Source organism: Marmota marmota, unplaced genomic scaffold (assembly GCF_001458135.2).
Source record: "Marmota marmota marmota unplaced genomic scaffold, marMar, whole genome shotgun sequence".
Taxonomy (NCBI): Eukaryota; Metazoa; Chordata; class Mammalia; order Rodentia; family Sciuridae; genus Marmota; species Marmota marmota.
In genome coordinates, this window is record NW_026000020.1 from 1,296,069 (window position 1) to 1,315,734 (window position 19,666).

General features: G+C 36.2%; 1 protein-coding gene across 4 annotated transcripts in view; it reads right to left on the minus strand.

Annotated features, from left to right (window-relative positions):
- Positions 1-1,089: 1,089 nt before the first annotated feature.
- Positions 1,090-19,666, minus strand: part of Gcc2 (GRIP and coiled-coil domain containing 2) — a 48,907-nt gene continuing 30,330 nt past the window's right edge. For 3 of the 4 annotated variants that reach the window (XM_048810250.1, XM_048810248.1, XM_048810249.1), the window contains 5 exons: positions 17,703-17,920; positions 15,979-16,173; positions 14,522-14,676; positions 12,466-12,667; positions 1,090-2,771 (listed from right to left, as the gene is read on the minus strand). In XM_048810250.1, coding sequence (XP_048666207.1) covers positions 2,701-2,771; positions 12,466-12,667; positions 14,522-14,676; positions 15,979-16,173; positions 17,703-17,920 — 841 coding nt within the window. In that variant the 3' untranslated portion in view covers positions 1,090-2,700. The remainder of the gene's footprint in view (positions 2,772-12,465; positions 12,668-14,521; positions 14,677-15,978; positions 16,174-17,702; positions 17,921-19,666) is intronic. The other variant, XM_015499666.2, reaches the window with a different exon arrangement.

Here is a 19,666-nt window from a genome sequence, read left to right on the forward strand (position 1 = left end):
ACCTGTAGATTAATTCAATAGGTGCTCTAGCTTCATTTCTAGCAGGTGGTCCAGGTGGAGCATGTACAGGTGGGGGAGTTATATTCGAGCTGGTCTTATCACTTCCCATTCTACCATCTCTGCTTCCTATACTGCAGGGTGGCACTGACACTTCCCTTCCAGGCAGGGCCTCTTCTGAGAATGAGAGTTAGTGTTACTAATATTATATAAGAACAATTGGTGCAAAGCCACACTGTTCTAGGCAAAACAGGATGCCAACCATTTAAAAAGTTTCCTTTAATAAATGCATTTTGGTAGTATAAGCGTATTTTGGCTTAAAGTTTGGGAGCCTAAAAATGTTTACAAAGACATTTCGAAGAGAGCTGTAGACCAAGTCCAGCATTAGTCACAACACTGGACTTAGTCTGGAAATTTGGATTCCAGTCCCAGGTCTGGGCAGGTATAGTCTTGAAAAGTAAGTCGTCTAAGGGAATGATGTAAGCATTATATTAATTTACTGATTAACTCAATCCCCCACTCCTGAACTACGCGGCATTGCTGCCATGTCTACTCCTTTCCAGGGCCACCTTTTCCCCTTTGTTGTGGCATCTCCTGCTTTTCTCTTTCACTTTGCTCTGTCCCTGCCCATTTCCCAGTTCAAATTCCCAAAGGGCCTGAACAAAGGCCTTCATTCAAGTCACTCCTTCAGCTGCAGACCAGATAGGCACCTGCCTCTGGTAGAATCAATGTCTATTTTATTCCAAGAAAGGCCAAGACCAACTGTTGCTTCCAAGGCCAAGTGTCAGATAGAGTGGGCATCATGGTCAACCTGGTGCATGCCAAAGTGTTGGTCTACATTCTTTGTGTTGGACTGGGTAGGGGTGGGTGGTCTCAATAAGGCCATGCTGGAACTCCTGGGCTCAAGGGAGCCTCCCAAGCAGCTGGGACTACAGGTGTGCACCACTGCAGTGGCTTGGTCTATGTTCTCTTAAGTACCCAGTAGGTCCCAACTGTGTAAGACAGTCATGAAGGAGTTTGCATTTCAAACTCATAAGGCAATTTAAAACCTCAAAGAGTCAGTGTCTAACAGAAGAAGAGTAGGCATAAAAATATAATATAGTTAAATATTTAATAGATATTAAAATAATCATTACATTTCCTCATTGCTAAAGCCAAAGAATATGCCTTTTGTAATCAAAGTAATTTTTATCATGCAAAAAGATGTTTCTGTTATAATCATAAGCATAGACTATATTTCAAGACAAGTTTAGATAGATTTCAAAAGGCCTAGGCTCAAAGAGAAAGTGAAATTTATTTAAGTGATACAGTTTACATTGTATGCTGCTGGCATACTCATATTCACAGTTTTATAAAGTAAAAAAAACTAAACTTTTAAAGTCAACTCTTAAATAGATGAATTTTCTTTAATACATTCACTAGTTAGGTCTGTTCTTCTAAGATGGGAGAAAAGACAGAAATAAGAAATATTTTTTAAAGAACAAACTCAACATGTCAGCAGCAAATTTCAGTTAATCTAAGTTGGAAACCAATGTTCCCAGTAATTGAAGTACAAAGTCAGTTCTTTAGCTGAGCCTGAACATTAAGAATATAAATTGCAAGACTTAAGAACTTGAGAGAGCATACTGTGTAGTGATTTATTAACAAATAAATATTAAAAATAGAATTCTCAAATTTTGATTTAAGAACACAATTTTGATCTAGTCAATAAAATATATTCAGAGGCATCAAAGGTAAGTAACACCAACATCGAGGGTTATTCACCAGAACTGTGAAGACACAGCACTGATCTACAAGTCGTCTTTCTAAAATCCCATGGGATGGAATGCTGAGGGCACAACACTCAAACACTAGAAGCACCAGTTTCAGGTTTAGATTCGATTCTAAGTAATGCAGTTGTTATTCTGAGAAATTCTTATTTGGGGAGATGGACAGAATTCTCAAAACAGACTCACGACTTGCAAGTAGTGGTACCATAACAAGAACCTAGAGACATATCACCAAATCAACCTCTGTTAAAGTGGTGGTCCCATGAATTCATAGTCAGTGTTACATCAGCCAGTAAACCAGCACTTTCGACAACATAACAAGTGTTGAGATAATATACTTTGGAGAAAAAAAAAAAAAAAAGAACAGTTAGTCTTTAAGCAAACAACTACCTTGCAATTTAACTTAACCTCATAATTAACTGAAGAGTATTTACTTCACAATCCTTTAACAAACAAAAATCAACAATAAAGCATTTTCCTTCATATTCTAATCGCCAAATTTTCTCAGCAACTTATTAATAACAACTTATCTGCAAGTCTGATCTTGCAAAAAACAGTCTTGAAACATTATTTTAAGAGCTTATATTCCAGTTGGTATGGTACCAAAATTTAGTTTAACTTCAAAATTCACAGAGAGGGGAGTGACTTCATCCTTTGTTTTCATTCCGGTGTCATGCAAGGCAGATCACAGAAACTGCACTGTCTGTGGTGTTGAGCTACAAGGCTGTGGACTGGTGTCAATACTTCAAGTTCTACTTTTACTCCAAGCTGAGACTCTTTATATACATCTGTTATATTTATGTACAGATATAGGAGGATGCATACATATATATACATACTTTTTAACAGAAAAATAACAGTAATATAAATGACCATTTTTTTTTTTCCCAAAATGGATTCTATTTGGTTAATAAAGAATTTTCTTTCCATCAACCTATCGAAGTCCAGACCAACTATGCAGATAGGATGCCCATCCAGAAGAACGGGAAGCACTTTCTTCCTCACCTGTGGAGGGTTAAAAAAAAAAAAAGTATTAATTTTTTCTCAATATGAAATCTATATTCTAGAATCACTCTCTGATTATATGGCAACTAAAAGACACATTTGTTACTATTCTAATTTCTTAAGAATATGAAATTGGATTTCCTAGGTTGAATCAAGTTAATGCTACTTTTATGTTTTATATTTTAATTTTGAAACAGTGACATGTAATCTAGAATTTAACACCTCAAGTGCATTAATTTCTTAAAAATCTAGCTGTAAAAATTACACAAAAATGATTCTCTACAAATAAACAATATCACCAATACATAAGAAATGCAACCACTTATTCTGAAACAGCATCTCTGCACATGATACTTTGATGTTACGAATCAAAGTCTGTTCTTGGATATTCAGTATATGTCTTCTTCTATAAGACAACTTCATAATAAAGTTCCTAGCACAACTAAGTAATGTTGACAACAAGAGAAATTTCTTTATATTCTTTTAAACAGAAACCTTTACATAACTTAACTTGGAGTCTACAACCAATAGAATTATGGTAAACCACAAAGCTAAACCCTAAACAACATTTTAACCATTTAAAAATCAGGTTTATTTACTTACAGTGAAATTCGCCCTTCTTGGTGCACCGCACTGAGTCATGATAAATGCAGATAGTTTCATACAGTCATGTACCACCACCCCAAGAGATGGCACATTCCCTCCTACTCAGAGTTCTCCCTGGATCTTCTTGGCAACATATGGTCTGTTTTGTTTTGTTTTTTTTTAATACTGGGAATTGAACCAGGGAAGGTTTACCACTGCACTAAGTCCCCAGCCTTTTTTTTCCCCCCCTCATTTTTGAGACAGGATCTTGCTAATTCCTTAGGGCCTCACTAAATTGCTGAGCCTGATCTAAAAACTGCAATCCTCCTGCCTCAGCCTCTGGAGTTGCTGGGATTACAGGTGCATGCCACCATACCCTGCTATTTTCTGCATTTTTAAAAAGTTGTAGATGGATACAATACTTTTATTTATTTGTTTTCATCTGGTGCTGAGGATTGAACCCAGTGCCTCTCTCATGCTAGGCAAGCACTCTACCACTAAGCCACAATCCCAGCCCTTCTGCATATTTTTAAATATACAGAGTACATGTTGGACTTTTATAAAAAGTATCAAACTTTCCCCAAAGTATTGTAACATTTTTTAAAAAAAATATTTTTTAGTTGTCAATGGACCTTTATTTTATTTATTTATAAAATCTAGCTGTAAAAATTGAGGATCGAACCCAGTGTCTCACACATACTAGGCAAGTACTCTACCTCTGAGCCACAACCCCAGCCCTGGCTGCAACATTTTGTATTGCTGAGAGTTCCGGTTATTCTTTTTGCCTTTTTATGATTAACATGATGCTGGCTTAAAGTCCAGAAAAATTCTAGGCTTCCAAGAAAATTTCAGAGTCTCTCTTGCTTTTTTCTTTGTAACATAATTTGTACATTAACATGTCATACGATCTATATTTTCATAACCTTGGAAAAAAGTGAACACTCCTTTCCATCACATCCTTTCCCTTCTTCCTCCCATCCCTAGAGGTAATTGTTATTGCATTTAGTGTGTACCCTTTCCAATCACCTGTGTTTTCATACAGATATATACAATAGTTGGATCTCATGGAGAAAAGCATCATCAAAATTTTAAATGGAAGAACTCTTTCTGTGGTTGACAAGCCATTTCCTTTCCTTTTCTGCTATAGTCTGTTTTTACTCTAATAGTACTACCTATGAAATTCTGTGTAACAAATCACTACAAACTTGATGGTTTTAAACAATACACATTTGTTATCCTGCAGTTTCTGTGGGTCAGGAGATCAGGAATGGCTCTGTTTCAGGGTCTCTCAAGGGCTGCAGTTCAAGATGTTGGCCAGGCTGGGTTCTCACTGAAGGCTGAACTGGAGGATTTGCTTCCAAATTCATGTGACAGTTGGCAGAATTTGTTCCTTGAGGCTGGTGGACTGATGGACTCAGTTCCTTGCCACATGGGCCTCTCCAATATGGCAGGTCGTTTTATTGAAATATACAAGTAGAGAGAGTCTTCTAGTAAGACAGAAGTCACACTTTCTTGTAACCCATCCATCTTGCTGTATTACTGCTTCAAAATAAACTCACTAGGTCAGCCTTCTGACCATCAAGACAGGATTACATAAAAGAGAAAATTTCTAGAAGAGGGAATAATGAAGGTAAGGACTTTCTAGAAGTCTGTTTTCTGCAATCAGCATGGAGAATAACTTAAAGCTGAAAGAGGGCCAGGGTTGTGGCTCAGGATAGAACACTTGCCTAGCATGTGTGAGGCCACTGGGTTTGATTCCTGGCACCACATAAAAATAAAAACAAATAAAATATTGTGTCCATCTACAATTAAAAAGATATTAAAAAAAAGAAAGCTGGAAGAATAGATATTGTTAGGGGATGAACAACTGTGTACTAATTATATTTTCTGAGTGAGACCCACTTGCTCCCAAGAATAATGAGTCAGAAGATTGGAAACATTTCCCCAAACTGAAATGCAGACCGTTGGATGTTCATCTGGGCTGAATGGTATACTCGAAGTATAAGTCTTGTGACATAATAAATATTCAGCTGTGTGCTCACTTCTGGTAGGGCCTGTCCTGATTAGATAATATTCCTGGCAGCCATTTTTCTCCCTCAATAAAAAGAACTGGAGAAAAGCTGGTCAAAGATAGGATGCATTTGCTCTTGCTCTGAGCATCTGTTTTCTTCTGATAAGTTTTTCATTCTCTGCAAATCAAATCAGATGAGTATGCATGCTCTTCCTGCCAGTTTGCAGATAATTTGACAATCTTGGCCTGTTTTCCTGTTGTGTTGTTAGCCATTTCCCTCTTTATTTACTTTTAAATATTACTGGACCTTGGCGAATATACGGTGTACTAAGTTACAATATAGAGATCTGTAAATTGTAATCTAATTGAAGAGTAAAGAAAATGTAGAGAAACAACTTTTAGTTGTAGTTTGAACAGCAAAACTGAGACTCTGATTCTGCACAGAGTAGTACTGTACCGCTAACTTATTTGGGGAGCAAAGCTGCTTATCATTAAGTTCTATCTCAAGTAGAAAAGAGAAAATTTCCAAACTGTGCTGAGCTCTAACAGAGAGGGGGTAGTGTGAGTTAATATTTGTGGTGTAAGCAGAAGAGCAGCCTATACTTCTTAGCAGTATCTATTTGACGCTACTTGTGTAGGGACTACTGCTATACTCTATGTTGATTTATCATACACAGAAATGTCACAGACTATCCTGAGCAGTTCATGATACCTGCTTGGGGTTTAAGTTGGATTTGTAATGAGTGTTTATCAAAAGGAGTTTGATGTTACTTTTTATTCTCTTCCTAAACTGATGTTTTGCAAATATTTTTGACCTTACCATACAGTGAGAAAAACTAAAATTTATAGCAGGAACTGATATAGGCAGAGAGACACCAAAACTCATGTACATACCTAGAATTTCAAGAAATAATGCTTATTTTTTTCCCTCTGGTACTGGGGATTGAACTCAGGGCCTCACAAATGCTAGGAAAGCAACGTACTAGCCCTTTATTTTGAGACGGGGCCTAAGTTGGCCCTGTATTTGCAATCCTTTTGCCTCAGCCTCCTGAGTAGCTGGGATTACAGGTGTACACTGCTGCTGTGCTTGGCTCAAGAAATAATTCTTACTTTTACTAGATTCAATGTATTCTTATGTTTGTCTTATTCTTTTTATTGTATTTGCTTTTTTATATGGTACCATGGATTGAACCCAGGGGAGCTTAACCACTGAGCCACATCCCCAGCCCTTTTTTTTTTTTTAATTTTGAGATGGGGTTTTGCTAAATTGCTGAGGCTGTCCTTGAATGTGCAAGTTCTCTTGAACATGCAATCTCTTGCCTCAACCTACCCAAGCCACTAGAATTATAGGTGTGCATCACTGTACCCGTATGATTCTTTTTACTTTATTTTTATTTATTTATTTTGGGTACCAGGGATTGAACTCAGGGGCACCTGATCACTGAGCCACATCCCCAGCCCTGTTTTGTATTTTATTTAGAGACAGGGTCTCACTGAGTTGCTTAGTGATTCACTTTTGCTGAGGTTGGCTTTGAACTCTACTTCCTCCTGTCTCACACTCATTAGTTGCTGAGATTACAAGTGTGTACCACCATACCAGGCTATTCTTTTTATTTAAAAAAATATATTTTGGGTGTTATTCACCAAATTAATTTCAGTATCTACTAATTGGTAACAACCTAAATGAAAATTTTGCTATCTACTTTATACAAAACCAGACATGATAAATATTGCTATGAAGATGATGAAGGAGGCAAGAGGTACCTGTGTTTTGCTCCAAAGGTCCAGTTCCTTCAGTTCAGGAAGAGTGGCTCTTAACACTCTTTCTGATATCCCACACGTGTTGATTATTATCTGTAGTTTAGGGCCTTGGCAATGATATGTGGGCCATCAGGCGGAAGGCCCCTATATGTAGTACACTTATGAGTTTTCTCTGTGTCTTCCCTTCTTGAACTTCAGATCTACCTAGGGAGATTTCCTTTTGCCTAAAGAATATCCTAGAGAATTTCCAGTGAGGGGAATTTTTAAAAGTCAGTTTGGGAAAAAAGTCCATGAAACATGCTTTTACAAGGTGGGCAGTCATCCCTTTGACTGCATTATACCAATGCTGTTAAGGAGTCCACGGTGAGGCTTAATTGTATTTTTTTTCAGTGCTTGGGATTGAATCCAGGGGCCTTCACCACTGAGCCACATCCCCAGACCTTTCTTAATTTTTTATTTTGAGACAGGGTCTTGCTAAGTTGAATAGAGCCTCTCTAAATTGCTGAAGCTGAACTTGAACTTGCAATCCTCCTTCCTCAGCCTGCAGCTGCTGGGATTATAGGCATGTAGCACCATACTTGGCTATTTGTTACTCTTTTGTCTCGGGTACTGGGTATTGAATTTAGGGGCATTTAACCACTAAGTCACATCCCCAGCCATATTTTATATTTTCTATAGAGACAGGATCTCACTGAATTGCTTAGTGCTTCACTGTTGCTGAGGCTAGCTTTGAACTTGTGATCTTCCTGCCTCCGCTTCCCAAGCTGATGTGCACCATCAGGCCCGACCCTATTTGTTACTCTTTTTTAGGTGAGGAAATGTGTCTTATTTCTCTGGCTGCGTTTGAGGTTTGTCTTTGTCTTAGTCTTATTTACATATTTTTTAGGGTTTCCTGTTTGAGATTTTACTGGAGTTTCTGAACCATGGCTGGATATCCTTCATCAGCCAAAAAGAAAATGTCAGCCATTCTTTTCACATATTATCTCTGCCCCATTCTTTCTGTCTTGTCCTTTGAGAACTTTTATTATTTTAAAACAATGATGTCATTTATTTAAACTGTTTATTCCAAGATACACACATATACAAACACAAATGCATATGTGCATTCACTTAAAATTATAGGACTAAATCAGCAACTTTGACCAAATCACAACTTCCTCTTCAATTCCCCTTCACCCTAAATTGCTTCTCTCAAATTCTCCTTCCTGTTCTGGAAGACTTATCAGAAGTCTGCAGGGTTAGTACAAAGCATATTCCCAGCCCAGATCACTCTGTACTTTTCTCTAGGAGTGTAGGACACCTTCCTTACCAACTTCTTTTTCTAAAGGATTTTCCCAATGAGGAACTTCATTTTATAATTCTAAGCCAAGAGCAGTGGGTGTGGGAGGGAACAGAACTTCAGTTATTAGATATATGGTCAATGTTTTCATTCTATCGTTTTTTACATTTTATTTTCTTGCTTCTTCATGGTAAATTCTGCAAAATTCTTTCTAACCTGTATTCTGGTTTATATATTCTCTCTTAAATCATATCTGCTATTAAACCATCAGTTTTTGATTTTTATAAGTCTGCACTTTATGTGTGAGGTCTTGAGGGATTGAATCCAAAAGCCTGAGCCACATTCCCAGTCTTTTTTATTTTGAGACAGGGTCTCACTACGTTGCTCAGGGCCTCGAAAGGTTGCTGAGGCTAGCTTTGAACTTGCAATCCTCTTGCCTCAGCATCTTAAATTGCTGGGATTGCAGGTGTATAACACTACACCTGGCTATAAGTCTTTTTTTTAAACAAGTTATCTTTTATCCACACAGATAAGAAAAGTAAATGATATATAAAGATTTAATTTGTTTAATAAATTAGTGGAGTTTTCCTGTTCATTTACAGGATTTTCCAAAAGTAGGCAATAGAATTCTAAATTTCTACAGAACTCTTCTATTTATTTTATGAATAATTATTTAAAAAAACACTGTTATGGAAACTTTTAGGTTAGTTTCTTTTAGGTCTTTTAATCAACACATCTTAAACTTAATAGGAATCACTTGGGTTTTTATAGCATTTAAATTACATAAAACATACTAGGCTTTTAAAAGGGAACTGTTATTCATGCTAAGTATTTTGATAATATATCAGTGTTCTAATAAAAGCTATCTTTGAATTTAAGAATACATATGTCATTCTGAAAATAAGTTAGAAATAAGTTTTTAAATAAAGAATGGCATATAAAAGCAAATTTATGATTTAGGATAACTATCTTACTAAAAATATACATGATATATTCTTATTTTGGATATTGTGACAAAAATACTCTTGTGGCTATGGTAATATACTCAGTAGTTAGCAAAACAAAGTTTACCATCAGTATTCAGAATATTCCTGCATCACTAGGAAGATGTGTTGTAGGAAAACAGATTCAAAGAAACTATTAATACTAAATGTGAAGTATTCCTGCAAATAATTAGGTCTGAATCTTATCAGGCCTTTGGATCAGGGATTCTGAAAGTATGATCTCCAGAAAAGGATTATCAGCATCAACTTGCTAAAATGTAAAATGTTGGCTACAGGTGTAGTTAGGTGGTAAAGCACTTCATGTGTGAGGTCTTCAGTTAGATTCCTAGCACCAAAAATAAAGAAATAAAAATACAATATCATAGGTGGGGTCCAGCCATCTTTTTTTTTTTTAAATACTAGAAACTGAACTCAGGGGTACTTAACCACTGAGACACATCCCCAGCCCTTTTTATATTTTATCTTGAGACAGGGTCTTGCTAAGTTGCTGAGGCTGGCTTTGAACTTGTGATCTTACTGACTGAGCCTTTAAAGCCACTGGGATTACAGGTGTGTATCACCACATCCAGCTTCCATCTGAGTTTTAATAAATGCACCAGATGTTTCTGCTCACTCAATTTGAGGACCATTCTAAATTTACCAGTTAGGATTTACAGGGGACAGAGAAACATGTTAAAGAGCATGAATCAGATGAGAAAATCAGTTGAAAGTGGTACATTCTGGGTCACGTGATGTCTCAGAAACTACACAATGCTACCTCAAAGATATTTTTGCCCCTACCCAATTGCATCTGGATCTAATCAGAGAGCTAACTTCGTACTTATGTACAATACTGGAACAAATATTGCTACCTTGGAAGTACCAAATTCAGAATACTGAACTACTATAGGACAAATGACTAATTTCTTCAATTAATAAATGGCATATTTAATATGGGAACATGGAATTATTGCATACTAAAACAACAACAAAAAATCTAAACATACAAAAAAACACAAGCTGCCTAGTGCGGAGGTACATGCCTATAATCTAATTTCAGCTACTTGGGATGCTGAGGTACGAGGATGGCAAGTTCTAGACCAGCCTCAGCAATGTAGTGAGACCCTGTTTCAAAAGACAAACAAACAAACAAACAAAAGAACTGGAGATGTAGCTTAATGGTAAAGTATCCCTAGGTTCAGCCCTCAGTACCAAACTAACAAAACAAACCCCCTTGAAAAACAAAATACATCCCTCCAATGAAAAATCAAAACACAACAAAACAAAGGAAACCAACCAAATGCAATGCATGAGCCCTATTTTTGATACTTAAAAAGACATTTGGGTTGGGCTGGGGTTCTGGTTCAGTGGTAGAGCACTCGCCTAGCATGTGTGAGGCCCTGGGTTCCATCCTCAGCACCACATAAAAATAAATAAAGCTATTTTGTCGATCTATAACTACAAAAAAAAAAAAAAAAGAAAGAAAAAGACATTTGTATCTTTTTATAGGAATCATGTATATGAAAATGAACTGAGTACAGATGATGGAGGAATTCAGGGAAATAAATTGAATTGTGCAATTTGCTTTAAAATCTCTAGTGCTTCCTATGTCTGCCAAAAGACTGACCACGAGTTGAAAATTATTAGGGATGGGTGACAGCTACAAAATACATTACTGTAATTTCTCTGCACACTTGAAAATGTCAAAATTAAAGATGTTTTAAAACTAAACCCAGGCTGGGGTAGTGGCTCAGTGGTAGCGCACTCGTCTGGCATGTATGAAGCATTGGGCTGGATCCTCAGCACCACATAAAAATAAATAAATAAATAAATAAATAAAATAAAGGTATTGTGTCCATCTACAACTAAAAAAATACTAAAAACAAAAAAACAAAAGACACTAACCCTAAGTGAGGCATGGTGGTGTGTGCAGATAGTCCCAGTTACTTGGGAGGCTGAGGCTAGAAAATTGTTTTAGCCCAGGAGTTTCAGACCAGCCTGGGCAACATGGTAAGACCTCCATGTCAAGAAAGAGAACAAAAACAAAAAATGAAACAAAAACAAAAAAACTAACCCGAAAATAAAATCATGATGCTTAAGATGTAGTATGAAATCAGGAACTGTAGCAGCTGTATGAGAAGCATTTCCAAGTGTTTATACAACACACCATCAAATTGACATGAAAATTTAAACTGCACAACAGGACAGCTTTACAGCTTCATTCACCTGGAAAGAGGACAGCAGGATATGGGCCATATAACTGCTGTTCCTAGACTGTCTGGAGGTGGGAAGAGGATGGGGGTGAAGTAGGACAGGAACAGCTCAATATTATGTTTTTTTTTTTTTTTTTTTTTTTAAAAAAAGTATGCCGGGCACAGTGGCACATGCCTATAATTCCGGCAGTTTGGGAGGCTGAGGCAGGAGGATTGTGAGTTCAAAGCCAGCCTCAGTGGTGAGGCTCTAAGCAACTCATTGAGACCCTGTCTCTAAATAAAATATATTAAAAAATGGCTGTGACTGGAGTTGTGGCTCAGCAGTAGAGTGCTCGCCTAGCACGTGTGAGGCCCTGGGTTTGATCCTTAGCACCATATAAAAATAAATAAATAAATAAAAATAAAGGTATTGTGTCCAACTACAACTGAAAAATAAATATTAAAAAAAAAATGGCTGTGGATGTGGCTTGGTGGTTAAGCACCTCTGGGATCAATCCCCAGTACAAAGAAAAAAAAAAAAAAAAAAGTATGATCTAAAACAAAACCACATTCATATTCAACTCAATACTAGAATTCAACTCCAGAATACAAATCTAATCTCAAAGAGTGAGAAGATCAAAATAAACAATGTATTATATTTTCCTGAGTGTTAAAATTATATAAATGTACTATATGTTAAAATGTCAACTTTTCAAATCTAGTCACAGGCATATATGATGGAATTAATTCAAGTGAACAAAATTTAATAGCTACAATTTTAAAAATTATAGTATCATGAAATATGTGTAGGCACATAAATTGTTAACTATAGGCCAATGGTTAGTGTAAGTTATAAACAGAAGTGGAAGCTCCTGTCACATACCTTGAGCAATTGTAGCAAGTTTTCCCTTTTCTTCTGGGCTGAGTTGCAACATTGTATCTATAACAGGAAGAAGCCTCTCTCTTTCACTACCTGGTTTCAGGAAAATGAACTGCAACAAGACATTCTTCAAGTACTCCAGGTTAGCAACAGACTTCTCCCTCTCTTGATTTCTTTCCAATCTTCTTATTTCACTTTTGAGGAGCTGTTAGAGAAATGAGTTAAAAATAGGTTTTACTGGTTTCTGGTCAAACATGGCAGACTAAACACATGCATTTTTCTTTTCCCTGAACATCTGTCTCCCCGTGACAATAAAGAAAGCACTAGGAGAGGAAAAAAGAATAAATGAGATTTATCAAAAAATTCCAAGAAGATGGGAAGCAGATAAAGGAGTGGAAGTGACTCAGTCCAGTGGCTTCCCAACTACCACTGACTAGAGGAGGGGATGCATCCTGTGTAAACACTGAGAAGTTCCTGCCTTGGAAGCACAGGGCATCATGGAAATGGGGCTGAAAACTGGAGGACTAATGGGAAATCTATAAAATGAACAACTGCAGACATAAGTTAGTACTATGATGCTCTCACCATCTTCTACTCTCTGTAGAACATGAGCTGAGGAAGGTAAGCAAGTGTGAAAACAGGCACTGAAGTAAACATCCACAACTTCTACTAACCTTATGCCCTTGCCTTGCTCACAGAGCTCAGGCAGGTAAGATGTTCACAGTGAACAGCACTTGACCAAAACAAAAGTCAAATTCAGGATAATGTGAACATTCAGGAGCTTAAGACATCTTAACTACTACCAGAAAAATGAGGTAAAGAATGATACAAAAAAGGTAGTAGGAAATTAAAAATCTTTGAGGATGATTTCTAGGTTTAAACAAAGCTGTAGTTTTTGTTATACAGTATTTTATAATTTTAGGTTAGTCCAGGAAAGTCAGTTAACTCCGTCCTAAAATCCAGGGCATTTAAAAAAGTGACCACAGAGTGCAAGAAATCATGCAAGTGTAAATCTGTGGAAATACAACATTTAAATACGTCACTTAGGTTTATTGGGCTAGTCAATGATTTGTGAGATATAATGATGTTTTGATAGACGAAAAAATGTTTTATAGGTAAATATTGAGGTATTTAGTAACGGAATATCATATATATATGTAAATAATTCAACATTAAAAAAATAATAATCTGATAAGGATAGGTGGTGACCCTACACAGAGGCAGAGCAGATCTATCTGGAGCAACAACATGCAGAAGCAGAAGAATGTATTTCTCACGCAGCAGTTAGAATTTTGCCCCACCATTTACCAGCTTCATTTTTTCCCCCTCCTTTCCAGGGACTGTGAGGGTTAACTAAGACAATATACATGTACAGTTCAGGACCTGGGTTTTGAACACGGCTCAACAAGTACCATGAGTTTATTCTTGGAGGTGATTTATCAATGAGCCAGGGTGGAAATATATCATTTAAGCAATATTTAACTGCTCTGAAACGTTTCTGGATATTTCATGTTGACTTTAAAGAGAAAAAACTTCCTATGCCACTTTGCTATCTCTGCCTACTAACTGTGCTAAGTAAGTTCAGTGTCACAAACATCAGGTGAATAATTTGAGTTAGAAGTGCTTCATTGTTTAAAATTGAAGGACCCATGCTTATTAAGTTTTACTTAAGCATATGTGGAACTTATATCACTCCAATTTCTAAATCTATTATGATTTCTTAGAAAAAGTAGGAATTAAGAGTGTATATAGGGGCTGGGGTTGTGGCTCAGTGGTAGTGTGCTTGCCTAGCATGTGTGAGGCACTGGGTTCGATTCTCAGCACCACATACAAATAAATAAAGGTCCATCAACAACTAAAAAATATATATAAAAAAAGTGTATATAGTAGACATAAAAACAATCAATATTTCTTCCCATCAGGAATCTAATATAGGGAATAATCAAGATGTTACAGATATGTCTGAAATATGAAGATTTAAACTTGGGTATGTGTAGAGGGTCAGACAATCAAATTGGTGCAGAGCATTCGCATGGTGGTCAGATTTTTATTACCTCACCTTGATTTGCTCCATAAGAATGGCATTGGTTGCTTCTGTTTCCCGAAGCAGGCCATTTAAGTGATCTGCGCTTTTTGTGGTAGAGCTGAGCTTCTGAACCAATTCTTCTTTGGTAAATTCAGCATGCCATACAGGAGGTTCTGCAAGATGTTGTTCTAAGAATTAATTTTCACACCAGAGATTAAAGATAAAGATTCTAAATAAGAAAAACATTTAGGGGCTGGGGAGGTGGCTCAAGCGGTAACGCGCTCGCCTGGCATGCGCGGGGCGCTGGGTTCGATCCTCAGCACCACATAAAATAAAGATGTTGTGTCCACCGAAAACTGAAAAATGAATATTAAAAAAATTCTCTCCTTAAAAAAAAAAAAAAGAAAAACATTTATATATAAAGTATATAAATAAGTAAGAACTCTGCATTATTATGTAAGTCGGCTTTGTTTGCTATTCATTCAACATATCCCAATTCAAAGGTTACATGCTGAATAACACAAATAAGACAGAATCTGTGTTGTAATGCATATAGTTTAAAAAGGAATACAAGCCCTGTGAGCCTTAATTCTAAATTCTGTCAGAGCTTGTGTTTTCCGATTTTTTTTTTTTTTTTTTTGTGGTGCTGGGGACGCAACCCAAGGCATTACACATGCTGGCAAGCACTCTATCACTAAGCTAAATCATTTTATCGGTTTCAGTATACACCTTCTTTCCATCTATTAATGTTCCATGAACTTACATTATTTCACTTATGAATGAGGAAAGCTGTAACATTTACAGTCCATTTATATCAGGAATCTCCATAAGAATTTTCTATGAGGTAGGAGAGGTACATTATGCAAATTTTTATAGATAAGGGATCTGGCTCAGGATTGACAAGTAATTTTGACAAAAATCACAAAGCCAAGTCTCATTCTGGAGTCTGCCACTACAACATCAGATCATTCCTTGTCACAAGTACTGATTCTACCTAAGGGAACTATAACTTGCACTTTTCACCCATACGATCAATGACCATGGATACAAATGGCTCTTATTCTAGGTGGTTCCAAAACTTCAGAAAGATGATATATTCCCTCCTAAATTATGAATAGTAACATTCATTACAGATAAGAACAAAATATACCAAAACTACATTTACTAGAGCAAATTTAGCACTACTTCATCAAGAAGAAAAACTGAAATTGTCAGTGTCTTCAAAGGGTAAGAGACTAGTTTATTTACTTGCTAATACCACTAAAGGACTTTCAATCATATATTTCTGGCTCAAGCGTAGGGTAGAACTAGCATTTTATTTTAAAAAGACATCTGTTTCACACTGCAGGAAAGTTTTCATTTGAATAAGTAGCAGAATATTGAAAGGCATTTTATTGGAAAGTGGTTCAAAAGGCTGTAAAAATTAGAGTAATATTAATTCAAAAGATAGTACAATTGAATAAGAGAAATATTTAGACAGTGTAACATACCAAGTTTAGTTTCAGGAGAATTAAGAAGCTGCTCTAAAGATTGTGTGTATGTGCTGGCAGAAGACGCAGACTCGTTATCAGTTGTTTCCATTCCTTCTCCCTCTTCTCGGGTTACAGTGTGCATATCTAGAAGGGGTAAGTCTGTGTTTCTCCTTTCTCGAAGGTTCTTCAAAGGTTGGTGGGAAGAAGCTGGGCCTATTAAATATTTTTTTTAAAAGGTATGAGATTGTTCAAAACTGATGGATTCAGCTTTTAACAAAGATACTCTATTAAAATAAAATGATTCTGGGGATGGCAAAGGAACTTAAAGACAAATGGAATATGAAAAGAGAAGTGCTAAAACCAGTCCGAACAATAGTCACTGAATTTTTAAACATTTTAGGCTTTCTTTTTTTGGTGGTGCTGCCGATTGAACCCAGGGCCTTTTACATGTAAGGCAAACACTCTACCAACTGAGCTATATCCCTAGCCTAAACATTTTAGTCATTTGAGCAGAGCTATTAATTGCTACCATCTAGCTATGATAAACTGTTGGATAAGACAAAGATCATAATGTTGTACTACTTATGTTCATTAATTTATGGCAGAGGGCTAAACGGTTACTAAATTTTGTTAAAAAGTCTACCTATTTTTGTGGGTTAGGTATTTCCCGTCACTGCATTCTTTCTAACACAAAACACTGCTGCAGTCTGCTGGGCAGCCGATCTTGATGATGCTGATAATGAACACTTGTACAGAACTGTCATGTTCATAATATAGTTTCAAAATACATTACTTTATTGAGTCTAAGAAATCTGAAGTACAGAGAACTTTAATGACTTCACTCAAGGTATCATGGTTGTTAGGGACCAAATTCTAATCCAGATTTTTTTTTTTTTTTTTTTGGTCCCATGAAGTTGCCTCTACTGTTCTTTCAACCCTAAGTTAGCTCTCTGCCCTTTCTGGAGCATTTTCCTGGGGTTCTGATATTTCACCAACTGCTTATTTCCACTGTTCATTCCTAGAATACAACCTCTTGTGTGACTTATTTTTCCATGGCTGATTACTTCCTATTTTGACTCTTAGTACATGTCAAAAGTCTCTGAAATTGTTTTCTGACATTGACAAGTGACCTGTAGATGCCATGTTCCATTGACAACATCATCTGTGTGAAACAAACACAATAAAATTATGACTAAAGCACAGCATTAAGATGGTTGACAATTTCCCAATTCTTCCTGGGAGAATGCAAGATTAAGATTCCAACGAATTAAAAATTAGAAAGGGAAAGCACTGTACTGGCCAACAATTCTACGAGTCAGTGCTGTTTCGCCCCTTGCTCTATCTCTTAATGGTTTTAGGAAAATTTGATATATTTTGATGATCTACAATGGAGAACATAAAGTATCCAGTGGTGAATACTAGAATTAGAGTATTTCTCATTACAATGAGTATGTCTTCAGTCAGAGAGAAAGAAATACTCATTTACATGGAAGATAATAAATTCATGAGAATCAGTATTTTAAGAGGTAACACAGGCTGCTCTAAGTATAATCCAGAAGGGTTCAAATGGTTAAAAAAGGTTCTTAGTAAGCAGAAATTCAAAATTTTAATCACAGAACTGATACTGGTTGCCATCTAGTAAATTCTGACTTTCTTGTGAATTTGTGAACAATGTGTGTATTCAAGTGACATCAATATGTGAAAAACATGAACAACTAGTACTTCCATGGGTACATACATACTTCTTGTGGTTGGTTCACTCTTGAGCTGGAAGAGTTGAGCTTCCACCTTAGAGAGCTGCTGCTGTAAAGTCTCCATTGTCTTTCTGTGCTCTTCTTGCAAATGTCGCACTTGATCTCTGAAGCTGTTTCGGAGGACCTCGTTCTGGGATGTTAGCTGACTTACTGTCTGAGCATGTTCAGACTTCAGCATCAGGTTCTCAGATTGTACTGAACACAACCTGAAGAATGAAAGGAACTTAATTCATATGTTGACTCAGCCTTTCTCAACTGGGTTCTGCAAAAGAATCCTGAGGACATCTAATAAACGTATGTATGAACCAACTTGTCGCCTATACATCTATAATGTACTGCTGTGTTAAAATCTAGATGACTAGCTGTCCTCTAGTTAGAAGTCTTTTTTTGTGTTCTACAGTTCAGATACAGAGCCTTGGTTCAGGGACTCTGTTGTGTGATTTAGGCAAGGAAATTTCTTAATGGTTCATCATAAATTAGGACTATATTTAGGGTATAACATATACTATCATAATTACCAAAATGCCTATCATCATCCTCAACATCTTCCTAGCTTATATAACATCTTTATTAAAATAATATTTTCTTTAAAGACATAATTTTTTTTAGTTGAATATGGGCACAATGCCTTTATTTTATTTATTTATGTGGTGCTGAGGATTGAACCCAGTGCCCCATGCATGCAAGACAAGCGCTCTACCACTGAGCCACAACCCCAGCCCTAAAATTATGCTTGTAATTAACCCATTTCTTCAGGTCATTTTATGTAGCAGCTTCCACAAATATAACATTATTCTTTTCTTTATTACCATGAAAACATGAAAAATAACACTTTCTATAAAGAGAGTCTTAAAGGAAAGTATCCATTTTTGAGTGAATTAATATAAAACTTAAATACAAAGACCTGGTTTACTGTAGCTGCTTCCAAATTTGAGTGTACATCAGAATTGTTGGAGTTCCTCTTAAGAATTCAGACATCTGGTTGTGGCTCAGCGGTAGAATACTCATGTACCACATGCAAGGTGCTGGGTTTGATCCTCAGCACCACATAAAAAAATAAATAAATAAAATGAAAGTATTGTGTTCAACTATAACTAAAAATAAATATTAAAAAAAAAAAAAAAGAATTCAGACGTCTAATTTTCATGCTACAGTCATTGAATCAGAATCTCCAGCAATAGCTCTAGGAATTGCCAACTTTTAGCAGTTTTTTCATGTAATCAGCATGACACTAGTTAGTAGACCTTACACTTTGGGAATAACTACTTTTAATGATTTACTTGTAGTTTTAAAGTTTTATATGTTTGGTTTTGGTTAAAAAATTTTTTCCTTTTGAGTTTTTTGTTTCTTTGGTATTGGGATTGAAACCAGGGGCACAAGAAAGTCAAGGAAGAATTGTTAGGAAGTCACAACTTTCTAAGAGAATAAAGAAACACTGAAGAGCTAGGCAAGGCTTCTAGCTTTCAGGCAGTATCAACGACACTTCTGAATTTACCCATGTGAAAACTAGATGAGCAAACCCCTTTCATATGGAATTGGGATGAATATGCTAGTGAAAGTTCACTTTCCTATCCCATTTGTTACTGGGATGTTACATTACCTGGGCTCTCTGGATAATGTATGTAACAGGCTAGCATAATTAGCACATTCCTCTGGAGCTGTTTTTCTAATTTCATATAGAAAAAGTATAAATATTCAAACATTTAAATAACAGAGACCATCAAAGAAAGTATTTTTGAAGGAGGAAGGCCAATTTTTAGTATTTAAAAGAATATATAGTAGCTACTCAAAATATTCAATGGATGATTAAATACTTTAGAAGCATCAATTATTAATTGTCCTTTGTGTTAGCAATACTGGAGACACATACACACACGTGTATTATATACATATATACATACACACTTATACACACACACACACACATTTTTTTTTTTTTTTTTTTTTTTTGA